This window comes from Misgurnus anguillicaudatus, chromosome 17 (genome assembly GCF_027580225.2).
Source record: "Misgurnus anguillicaudatus chromosome 17, ASM2758022v2, whole genome shotgun sequence".
NCBI lineage: Eukaryota > Metazoa > Chordata > Actinopteri > Cypriniformes > Cobitidae > Misgurnus > Misgurnus anguillicaudatus.
In genome coordinates, this window is record NC_073353.2 from 35,440,759 (window position 1) to 35,453,531 (window position 12,773).

General features: G+C 35.7%; 1 protein-coding gene across 5 annotated transcripts in view; it reads right to left on the reverse strand.

Annotated features, from left to right (window-relative positions):
- pde1a (phosphodiesterase 1A, calmodulin-dependent) overlaps positions 1 to 12,773 on the reverse strand; it is a 180,361-nt gene that overhangs the window by 16,913 nt on the left and 150,675 nt on the right. For all 5 annotated transcript variants that reach the window (XM_073854682.1, XM_055214572.2, XM_073854683.1 and 2 more), the window contains 4 exons: positions 8,487 to 8,553; positions 8,291 to 8,407; positions 5,283 to 5,423; positions 5,014 to 5,114 (listed from right to left, as the gene is read on the reverse strand). In XM_073854682.1, the coding sequence (XP_073710783.1) occupies positions 5,014 to 5,114; positions 5,283 to 5,423; positions 8,291 to 8,407; positions 8,487 to 8,553 (426 nt within the window). The remainder of the gene's footprint in view (positions 1 to 5,013; positions 5,115 to 5,282; positions 5,424 to 8,290; positions 8,408 to 8,486; positions 8,554 to 12,773) is intronic.

Below are 12,773 nucleotides of genomic sequence, written 5' to 3' on the forward strand. Positions count from 1 at the left end.
AAGCAAAAAATCTGCCAATGGGGTAAGCTAATTTTTCTTGAATTTTTCTTGCATTTAGTGTTTAAGAAATATGTTCAAGATTTTTTTGCTTACCCCATTGGCAGATTTTTTTGCTTGTTTTATGCACAAAATCACTTAAATGTGTTATTTTTGGTCTAAAAACTAGACTTATTTTCTTGGGTCATTTTGTTCATCAAGAAAAAGCATCTTAATTTAAGAATTTTCAGATATTGAAAACAAGACAAAAATACTAAGAACATTTTTTCTTGAAAATAATTTTTTGCAGTGTGTGTAGTGTGGGCCGGTTTGGGCCAAAATGCCAGGGCCGAATTTTTGTCCCAGTCCAGCCCTGGTCATAATTATAGGACATTATGACATTTATTCGTTACATATAGCAGATTTTATTCAAAGTGACTTAAAGGGACACTCCACTTTTTGGTTCTTTTGAACCGGTTCTTTTCAGTGAACGACTTGAATCAGTACACCTAATCGGACTGAATCGTTTAAAAAGTTTGTGTCTCGAGACAGTAATGATCCACAAGTTACTCACTTTCAGATGTGCTTGACAGTCATTCCGATTCTAATTAAGAGAGAGTAATCCGTATCTAAACTCGTAAAAGCTGACTGAACCGAGACCTGGTGAACTTTGTTGATACTGAGCACGCGCAGCAAACATACTGGTATTCCAGAGTCACCGATAAACTGAACACCTGAATCAAGAACAATTTCTATCGGACGCGTCTGACTTGATGAGCGGTTAATACTGCGCATGTGTTACTGAAAAGCACGATACAGCGATTCTCGAGTCAGGAATAGGTTGCTGCATTTATGGAGTCGCCAGTTCACTGATTTGAGAACAGTTTCTATTGGATGCGTCCGAAGAACTAATCAAAGAACTGTGGATACTGAGCAGCATGCATGAGGCAAACAGTACGGACATCAGTGAGTTGCTGTGCTAATACTATAGCCTACATGAACTAAGATGATTGACAGACATAAAGTAAGTTTATTTAATATTACCATAAAACTTACGGGAAATATACATGGTACAGTTAATTATATTAAACACCATTTTGAATAAAATGTATTTGTTAGGTGTGTGTGTGCAGATTATATTTATATAAGTTATGAGCTTGATCATGATTTCTGTTAAAAGTTTTTGAAAGTGCTTTAGTTGGACAACTAAATAATAATAAATTAACCATACACAACTTTACTTGAACATTTTTTAATGTATTATACCCTCCTGGTTGATAGAATTAGATATTATGTAAAGTACGTTAAAGAACTGGTGAATCGGTTTTTTTAACCAGTTCTTTGAAACAAACTGTCCGAAAGAACTGATTCACAAAAAAAGACTTCCCATCACTACTTTTTTGAAAATATACTCATTTTCAGCTCCTCTAGAGTTAAACATTGGATTCTTACTGTTTTGGAACCCATTTAGCCGATCTCCGGGTCTGGCGCTAGCACTTTTAGCATAGCTTAGCATAATCCATTGAATCTGATTAGACCATTAGCATTGCATCGCGCAAAAAATAACCAAAGAGTTTCGATATTTTTCCTATTTAAAACTTGACTCTTATGTAGTTACATCGTGTACTAAGACAGACAGAAAATTTAAAGATTTTCTAGGCAGATATGGCTAGGAACTATACTCTCAAACTGGCATAATAATCAAGAACTTTGCAGCTGTAACTAGTGATGGTCGTTTTCCAAGCACTGCTTCATGAGGCTTCGAAACATTTACGAATCTTTTGTTTCAAATCAGTGGTTCGGAGCTTGTTTCAAACTGGCCCAAGTCACGTGATTTTAGCAAACGAGGCTTCATTACGTCATAACTGTTTCGAAACGTTTCGAAAATCCGATGGTTCACCACTAGGGGGAGTTGATCACATGACCAGCGTCTAATATGTTTAGGTGAACTCGGGTCAGTTTTATTATGAAAGTTCATAAAACATTTATCCTTCTGACTAATAACACCGCCATGTTGTCTACTTTTTGTTTATAGACAGATTTAATGACAAAAATGTGCATAATTAAAAGGGTAGATCGTTTTATTCATTTGTTTGCCCTAAATAAAACTAAAAACACATAATACACTTTTAAAGTGTAACTAAACCCCTGGTCAGAGCCTGACTCCACCCACTGGCAATATTTGAAAAATGCAAGAAAAGTGGGCAGATCCCAACGGAGATAGAGGGGACGAACTAAGTTCGTACCAAGTGTGTGATGAGATCGTAACAAGGGCGTGGTAAGCTTGAAACTGCTTACGTCACGAGTCATTTTTTGGACCCAACATCCAATAGGAAAATTCAACTGCAGTAGCCACCGTTCAACCTGAAGAGGGCAGCACTCAGACGTTTTTACACCATATATTGTAGTATTGAAACACGTTATATCCAAATGTCAAAAAACGCACTAAAATCAATGAACAGCACTAATAAACCATCATTCTTACAGATCAGTAACTAAAAAAAGTTGGATTAGGGTTTAGTACTCTTTAACTATGTCTTAATTAAGTTAAATTCTTTTTTTAACATTTTAATAAAAATCTTGCTATTATTTTGTAAAAAAAGTGTAAAATGTTTTGACACATCTGCTTTTACACTATTTTGACCAGCAGGGGTCGCCAGCGTGTGTGGGTTTCAAACTGCTTCGAAAAACTGAATCAATTTTCGAAGCAATTGGCTAATTGATTCGAAGCTTCGAAAAGCTTTGTTTCTCCCATCACTAGCTGTAACATGGCTGCAGGAGGCGTAGTGATATTACGCACTGCCCGAAAATAGTCCCCTTGGTTACTTTTAACAGCAGGGGACTATTTTTGGGCACTGCGTAATATCACTACGCAGCTGCAAAGTCCTTGATTATTACGCCAGAGTGAGAGGATAGTTCCTAGCCATATCTGTCTAGAAAATCACAGCTTTTAATTTTCCGTCAGTGTTAGTACACGATGTAAGAGTCAAGTTTTAAATAGGAAAATATCAAAACTCTTCCGTTTTTTTTTTTTGCAGGATGCTAATGGTCTAATTAGATTCAATGGATTGTGCTAAGCTATGCTAAAAGTGCTAGCGCCAGACCCGGAGATCAGCTAAATGGATTCCAAAATGGTAAGAATCAAATATTTAACTCTAGGGGAGCTGGAAAATGAGTATATTTTCAAAAAAAGTGGAATGTCCCTTTAAAGGGCAGATATTATGCCCATTTTTACAAGATGTAAAACAAGTCTCAGGTGTGCTTAGAATGTGTCTGTGAAGTTTCAGCTCAAAATACCCCACAGATCATTTGTTGTAGCACATCCAAAATTCCCCTATTTGGCTAGAAGCAAAAAAATTCATCTGTGTAAATGCAAATGAGCGATAGCTCCTCACTCCCTTTCCAACAGACAGTGAACGCTTTTGGTTAAAAATAGATCTGATTCCTGTGAATACAGTCTGAGACAATATTATAGGCACTTTAGCGCTACAATGTGCTAAAGAACACATTTAGAAAAGCTTTTGGGTAAAATCAACCAGTCAGTCAGTGGCCATGGACGGGGCTTTATCAGTGTGATTTTATATTAACAAAATAATCAAAATAGCATTTCTAATGAGACTGCTTTGCTTTAATGGTGATTTTAAAAAGAAGTGCGTAGATTATTTTCATTGTATGGTTGTTGTGTCCAACACATTTATGTCCAAATACCTTTTTGCATCATTTGTGCCCTTTATAAATGTGGGGGCATTCAACATTTTACCTCCACTTTTTTTTTTGAAAATAAGCTCATTTTCCAGCTCCCCTACAGTTAAATATTTGATTTTTACCGTTTTGGAATCCATTCAGCTGATCTCCGGGTCTGGCGGTACCCCTTTTAGCATAGCTTAGCATAATCCATTTAAAGGTGACATAGAATGATTGAACGGGGTATTTATCTTTGTTCTGTGATGTGACATGTAGACAAAAATGTTTTTGTTTGAGTCTGTAATGCCTTAGAAGCTTCCTAAAAACCTCTCTTAGATAGCTCTATTAGGGTGGGTGATTTTTAACAAGTGGTTTTGCCCCTATTTGGCTCCCCCTACTGGCTTAACTTGCAATCTCATAACTGATTGGCTGACTTTGCTGGCACTCAAAAAATGTAGCCAATTATTTTAAAGTGGAGGGGCAGTTAGATGCCTGTGATGTCATAAGCATCAGTTTTTCAGATTGGGCTGTTTTCTGGCTGACATTTCTAAAAGAGGAATTTCTATGAGACTGAGATGTTTAGCATGTTTAGCACTTTTTGTATGTTCGTGAATGTGGGTAGACTACCATTATTCAACAAAGACAAGGTAAAAATGGTTTTTCATTCTCTGTCCCCTTTAATCTGATTAGACCATTAGCATCGCACTCAAAAATAACCAAAGAGTGTTGAAATTTTTCCTATTTTAAACTTAACCTCTATGAAGTTACATCGTGTACTAAGACCGACGAAAAATAAAAAGTTGCGATTTTCTAGGCCGATATGGCTAGGAACTATACTCTCATTCTGGTGTAATAATCAAGGACTTGGTACCATGGTACGACAGCAAAGTACTTGATTATTACACCAGAATGAGAGTGTAGTAGCCTACCTAGCCATATCTGTCTAGAAAATCTCAACATTTAATTTTCTGTCCGTCTAAGTACACGATGTAACTACAGAAGAGTCAAGTTTTAAATAGGAAAAATATCAAAACTCTTTGGGTATTTTTGAGCGTGATGCTAATGGTCTAATCAGATCCAATGAATTATGCTAAGTTACGCTAAAAGTGGTACTGATCGGCTGAATGGATTCCAAAACTGTAAAAATCAAATGTTTAACTGTAAGGGAGGGAAAATAAGCCTATTTTCAAAAAAAGTGGAGTGTCCCTTTAAGAGTCGATATGTGTTTCACAGATAAAGATTTTTCAACTTATAATTTAGTTTCTACCAAAAAGTATTGTACACAAATTGATCAAATGTATAGCGTGAATGCAAATGCATAATATCCAAACAGTAAATGTGCCCATCACATACCTGGTCTGGATGTGAAAGTTATTGGTCGTACCGGTGTGTTCGAAATCATGAATAGCAGCCGCAAACACCATGGCCAATATTTCCAGTTCAGTAAGCCAGTGCTGTGGAAGAGGCCAGTCGATCATTACTCACAGATAAATACTCCAATCCTCATTGCCATCATTACAACAACTGCACACATTAATCCATTCAACTTCAGCTCATTTTGACAGCTGTAAACAGTTGTCATGCTTGTTTGTCTATGCACAATTTATTTAGAGATCACTCACCATAATCCCGGTATGTAGCATCAGATAGTGAGCTGTCTGTGTGACGTCAGCCGCGTGGATCAGATTATGATAAGGGTTTCTGTGCTTGCTGTAGCCCACCTCAAGAGCTTCCACAAAGGACACTAAGGAGGAAACTGGTATCTGCACAGAAGAGAGACACACAGTCAACATAATGTAAATCAAACTTTTCATGCTAGAAACAAAAAGAAAGTATTTGTCAATGGATCAATTCTCCAAAATCAAGTTTAACCCTTATAAGCCCCTATTTTCCTGTATACGTTAGAGGTCCGTGGGGGTAAAAATGACCCCAGAAATTAAAAGAGTGATTACAAAAAAATTATACATTTTTAATGATACAAATAATATATACATTTTTTTGTTTACTTCCCATCTATACATTAATGCTGTATTTTGGAAGATTTAAAGTACTTTTGTAACTGTTTACCACTCAATTCCTCAACTACACCATTAGCTTGCCTGTAAAATATAAATTTTATGTGAAAATTTCACATAAATTATGATCTAAATTTGATTTAAATTGTTTTTAGATATTGATCTAGATGTTGTGTGTTGAATTCAGCCATCATGTGTTTAGAAAAAAAACATAAAAGAATTACAGTTTAGGTAATAAATAATTTTAACCAGCAAAGGCCCATAGAGACCCATTCATTTCACTGGATGTGGCCAACTGCTTAAGTCACTACTTTAGTAATACATTTTGTAAATTTATGTTTATATAAACATTAGAAAGGACATTAAAAATAAATATTATTTCAAATGGTAGAATTTTTGTAGTTTTTTATGCATTTTGAAATATCTGTTTTTACAAAATGCCACAGAAATTTAACTTAATGTAAGTGTGTGTGTGTGTGTGTGTGTCTGTGTGTGCGCACGCATTTGTGTGTGTGTGTGTGTGTGCGCGCGCGTGTGTGTGCATGCATTAGAGCCCACCAATTTACATCTTTGTTTTGCATCTGTGGCTGTTTTTTTTTTTTGCCAAATTCTGTAAAAAAAATTCTAATTTTTATGAGTGGCAGTCATACCTTTGTGTGTGTGTGTGTGAGAGAGAGATTGAGCATGTCTTTTCTATATTGCATTTGTGCTCTAGTATCAGGCCTACTTTTCTGCATTGAAATTTTCAGATTTATTCTAGATGCATTGATTTTATTTTGACAAATAAAAAATATTTTTTTGCATTTTCCCATTCATTTTCAATTGGGGTCATTTTTACCCCCAAAGAGCCTCTTTTGGTAATTTTTTACACATCTTTAGAACGACCAAATCAAGCCCAGTTTTTTAAGAATATTGACAGATAGTCTAGAAAAGTCACAAAATCTTACTCCACTGAGATAAAGGAACCATGTTTTTTAAGTAAAGAAAACTGGCTATGGGGTAAGATTGACCCCAAGGGACTGACAAGGGTTAAACATCTTATCAAATCTTTATATTTTAAAATATATTTACTAAAAACACAACAAAAAAGACTAATTAAGAAAATTATCTTTTGCAGTGTAATATGGAAATGGAAGCATTTCTAAACAAGTACTCGTTCTGTATTCCCACATTTGGATTTGTATGTTGTACTTCTTTGGTATCTCCTACTAAAAACACAAAATAAACTTTTAAACTGCATCTTGAGGCCTTGAACACTCTTAAAAATAGAGATGCTTCAGGATGCCATAGAATAACCATTTTTGGTGAATGGTTCATATGAGTTACACACACATTCTCACATATCAAGTGCTATAAATGGGTGCCCAGTGCTATTATCAAGCTAAAAAAATATGAAAAAGATCAACCCAGTAACTTAGTTTTGGTAAACCATTTTCTGCAAGCATTGAATGCATTGAAATTTGGCTCCCCTTGTGATGTCAGAAGGGGATAATACCGCCCCTTAATCTGCACTATCCAACCACTGCACTACCATTTAGTGAAGTGATCAGCTCATTTGCATTTAAAGGAGACACCCCAAAACTGCAAATCTTGGCTCACATCTACAAAGTGGCAATTTGAACATGATATAATAAATTATCTATATAATATTTTGAGCTAGAACTTCACATATGTACTCTGGGGACACCAAAGATTTATTTTACATCCTAAAAAAGTCTTGTGAAATGTCCCCTGTAACATCCAAAGTACATTTCTGTTTCACAGGTTCTTCAGATTATAAAAAGGTAATAAAGAAATGGTTCTTTAAAAATCCTTCGACTGTTCCCAAAAATAGTTTTATGGCATCGCTGTGAACCTCTTAAACACCTTTATTTATAAGAGTGCATGTCTGATTATTAAAGCATGTTACAGGCCATCAAATGGCTTCCTGTGAGAGTTTCATTTGGAGGAGTTTACCCTCCATGTGCAAAGAGACTCGACACTCAAACAATGAAAACATGTGTCGTCAGTATTTTTATTCTCATCAGGGGAGCGAGGTTTGGCTTTTTGTGTGCGAGTTCAGAGTCTGTCATTGCTGCGCTTGGGAAAAGAGTATAAAATGATGAGAGCTGACATGATGGTGAAAAACAAAGAAAGGGAACGGATGGAAAATGGCAGGCGGCTCATATCGAATGTATAGCACGTTTACATCTACTGTTACAGAGTAAAAACATACATGTTTTCAGAATGAAACCCAATTCGGTCAGGGCTAAGAAAAACTGTGTGAATCCACTAGATGCAATGATAAGATATTAAACAAATAGTTCATTTAGAAATGGAAACCGGTTCAGGTCAAGTCTCTCGGAATCCATCATATGGTCTTTTTATCATGCAGAAGACTTTTAGTTTTATAGTTTTTTGTCATTTTATGCAAATGTTTTGTATTTACCACCGCATGACAGAAAGTTATACAATTTTGGAATGGCCTAAGGGTGAATAAATATTTTCATTTATGGGTAAACTTTTTTAAATGGCAGTATGAGGAACTATGGTAGTTTCCCTGTGGGTGTATGAAACAGAGCAATGTGTTTCATTTACAGTTTCGGTGGGTGTCTGTTTTTTGCAGTCTCTCGTACCCTGAAGCGACTGATCAGGTCGTATCTTGTGAGCAGCTCGTACACCAGGAACTTTAAAGAGTGTTCGCTGCTCGCCTCCTGGAGCCTGAAGACGTCAAACGACCATTTATCGACATCCTAAAAAGGGAATAAATAAATATATTTGAATACTTTAAGGAAACAGATATTCTTATAACCCTGTAAAGATAATCTGTACCTTTAGAGCAGCATTTACAGATGGTGGGTATGTCAGTCCCGCCATGTTGGACGTTCTTCTGTACATTCTGCAGACAATATCAGAAGATTTCAATAATGTGTGCAAGTACTGTATATCTGAAAAACTGTACTAAAATTGTGAATGATGCACACAATTGAATCTAAACTAAAATTTAATCAAATCTAAGCACTTAAAATGAAACACAGATTTGTTGTGATTTTTACTGACAGATTTGAGCTGGATATGCAAAAATATCACATAATGCAGTGCTTTTAACACATTTCAGCATGCACCTCCCCCTTTGTGTTGGCATCCCTTCACAGTTCCCCCAAAGAAAATTCATGACAAAAATATCTCAAACTTAGAACTTGAATTAAACAAAACATTTTAAGTATACAATGTCGGGCTGTTGGCTGGTAGCTATATTTTTCTGAGGTTTGTTTACACAGAATTCATGATAAATGTATGTATTTATAAATTGTCATACAACTGCATCCATCTCAAGCCCCCTTAAGGGGGTCCCGTCCCTCAGTTTGGGAACTACTGACTGTATAAGTAAAAATAACGTATAAGTATATTTACCCTAAAATTATCAACCAAGTTGTTGGGTTCAATTGACCCAAAAATTTGACCCAACATTGTGTTGAAAATGATATTGGTTGGGTTAAAACAACCAAGCATAGGTCAAATTACAACCCAATGGGTTTGTCCTTTTTTAACCCAATGGGTTGAAAATATCCCAGCATTTTTTTGAGTGTTTGTTTTATGACATACAGTAGCTTAAAGAAAAACACAGTTTTTCAATATTTTACTATGTTCTTAACTTAACTTAGACAAATTAATACCTATCTTTGATCAATGTGTGCACTAAATCTTTGTACACCGTATCGTGAATGTGTTAGCATTTAGTCTAGCCCTATTCATTCTTTAGGATCCAAACAGGGATGAATTTGGAAGCTACCAAACACTTCCATGTTTTTCCTATTTAAAGACTGTTACATGAGTAGTTACACGATTAAGTATGGTGGCACAAAATAAAACGTGGTGATTTTTAAGCTGATAAAAAATGAGAACTATTTGTTTGGTGGAAGAGCACATAGTTTGCAGCACTTCGACCTCGGCGCGCAGTGACATCATCACTCCAGACTACTCCCCCTCTCGCTTATTTTGTGACGCCATACTTACTCGTGTAACTACTCATGTAACAGTCTTTAACTCTTTCCCCGCCATTAACGAGTTAACTCGTCAATTAAGACAAAACACCTCCCTGTCAATGACGAGAATTTCCGGCTTTCAACAATACCGCTATTATCCAGCAATTCCGCAACTTATACAACCCGGAAATAACTCCTCACGTGAAAGAGAAAGAACTCTGTGTATGTTTTGAGGATCGCTCTGCATCTGATCTCTATCAAAAGTCTTTCACAAAAATGGAATAATCTTCTCAACAAAATTTGGTAGGGATGCACCGAAATTAAAATTCTTGGCCGAAACCGAAAACCGAAAAAAGGAAACCAAGGCCGAAAAACCGAAACCGAAACACCGAAAGAAATTATTATGCCAATTATTAGTACAATTGCATTTATGGCTATCACTGTGTACTAACTTTACTAGGGGTCTGTGATGGATAAAAAAAACTCACAGTTCGGATCACATAACAGTTTTTGAGGCACAGATCAGATTATTTTTCGGATCAGCAAAAAGCAGGTGGGAAAAATCTAATAAACAATAAAGAAATTGCAAACATTTACAAAAAAGAACAAAGTTGTACATTAATAAGGTCTGAAATTAGCATTAGGTACAGAAATCAAATTTAACACAACACAATAAATTAAATATATTATTATTTTTAGAGCTATTTGTCTTTTGTCATGGGTTGTTTGATTAACATTAATGACACAGACTTAAGTAGGTTAATCTGACTGTAATCTATACATACACTTAAGACATAAACAAATGTTTTTATTAGAAAAAGAATACTGTGGAGATAATTTTGTTTATATGTGCCCTGTCAATAACAGAAAGAGTTTACGTTTGCTTGTTTTTTTTAAACGCATTTCTCTCGTATGTGCACTATTGAGGGCACTTTAAGCGCGCACACACAGAGACCGAGGGTGAATCCCAAACAGCGGAACAGTTGCTCCACATAAAAACGTTACGTTGTGTTTTGTTCCTTTATTCGCCAAATGTATGTTAATGGATTGCAGTATGAGACACATTAGCGCGACTCTCTCTAAAGTTTACACATCAAGACATGCTTAATCTTTGCAGACGTGTGCAAACAGCTCGACCGTGAGTGAAACCTGCTTGATCACGAAGGGGAGGGGTGGGAGACGACTGATCACCGTGAGTGAAACCCAAGCGCTAGCGCACGGATGGGAGGGCGCGGTTGACATTTATTTTCGGTTGACTTTTTCAGCTGGATTTTTTATTTCGGCCCGAAACCGATAATGCCATTTTCGGCCTGAATTTTCGGCGACCGAAATTTCGGCGCACCCCTAAAATTTGGTGTTTTTGAAGATACCTATCCATATTTGAGAGGTGAAAAAGAAAAAACTAATGATAGGATGAAACTTTTTTTTGAAAGCAGAGGGTCTGTTCTTTCATTTGATATATTGTATGTTTATATATTTAAAGAAGAACATTTTCTGGAAGGCATTCAACTTTTGTGAAAATCATGAAAAATGCTGGCGCTGGCTGGCAACTTTTTTTTAAACGCTGGCGGGGAAAGAGTTAAATAGGGAATACATTTAAGCGTTTGGTGGCTTTTAAATTCATCCCTGTTTGCATACTAAAGAATGAATGGGGCTAGGCTAAATGCTAACACATTCATGAGGCGCTGTACAAAGATTAAAAGTGCAAGCATTGAATAAAGACAGGTATGTATTATTCGTCCAAGTTGAGGTAAGAACATAGTAAAATATTGAAAAATAGTGCTGTTTTCCGTTAAATGAACTGCTTTTTTAATTAAAATCTAGCAAAAATAATTATGTTATCAACTAAACACTGTTGAGCTACTAGAGCATCTTAGCAGAACGTTACAGTAAAAAAAAATTTTTACAAACAAGGCTGGGAAAGAATTTTATAATGTAACACAAAATTTCTCCACACAGATCCCAGATCCAAAATAATGCACATTGATTAAATTCAGTTCTAGTGTTTATATTAAACTGCCTCTTCCTGACACATCTCAATAATGGGAAATGAGCAGTTCAGGCCTCTTATGTCAATAGTAAACCCATCAAAGCTAAACAATATAACTGAAATTAAATTTTGGGAATTATGTTGTGACTTAATCAAACTGTTATATTTTAGCACTTTAAAGCACCATTTGCATAGAATTCATGGAGATTATTGTTGTCTCCCTGAAATGCTTTTTAAAATCACTATATTCTAGAGTCTTATTGGCTGCTTTATTGTTATTCATTCAAAGGTGTGCATATAAATAAATAAACAAGTTTGCACAATTATATTTTTGTCTACAAAAAAAATCAAACCTTTAGAAAAAGATAAGAATCCTGAGAAAACTTCAGTCAAGTGACCCTATGCTTTGTACCGTGTATCTATAAATTAATAAAGCTTATTTCTAAAGATCTTGTATTTCTTTTCTTAGAAATACTCCCTTAAAAACCAACAAGTATATATTTTAAGAAACATTACAGTGTTTACACATAACTGGAATAATTTGAAAGCCTTCAATCATAAATAGAGCCTAACATGCGTTTAATATTACACACCGCACAGCGATCACAGTTTCAAACTCGACAGGTGTCTGTGACATTCAGAAAGAGTTGCCATGGAAATGAGGTACTCTGCCCATGTGAGATGGAGGCTGTTAGCATGCATTACTCATATCGTTAACATACACGACTATCAGAGACGGACTGTCTCACAAACAAACTGAATTCAGACATTCGTTTTCATTTACTGGAAAAGATTTTGCCGGATTTGCGCTTAAGGATGTGCCTGTTATATGTCTGTAATCTTGAAAGACATTTTTCCCAGTTAGTAGGAAAAACTGGGCAGGTCTGTGAAATGAGACTGTCGGTTTGGTTTAAACTCACTTAAGGGATAAACATAAAATAAATGTGTAAACACAGACCCTGTTCCAATAAATTGGAGAATCCTGGCTGTCTATCACCTACATAGACAGCCCTTTAGTTCCCTATAAAAAGATCCTAGTATGTATCATATGTATACATTTGGTAGCCATATGTACCCATGAGGTACCAATATTAACTTTTTAGATACAACGGTTTACTTTGTACTTACAAAGGGTAACGCCCC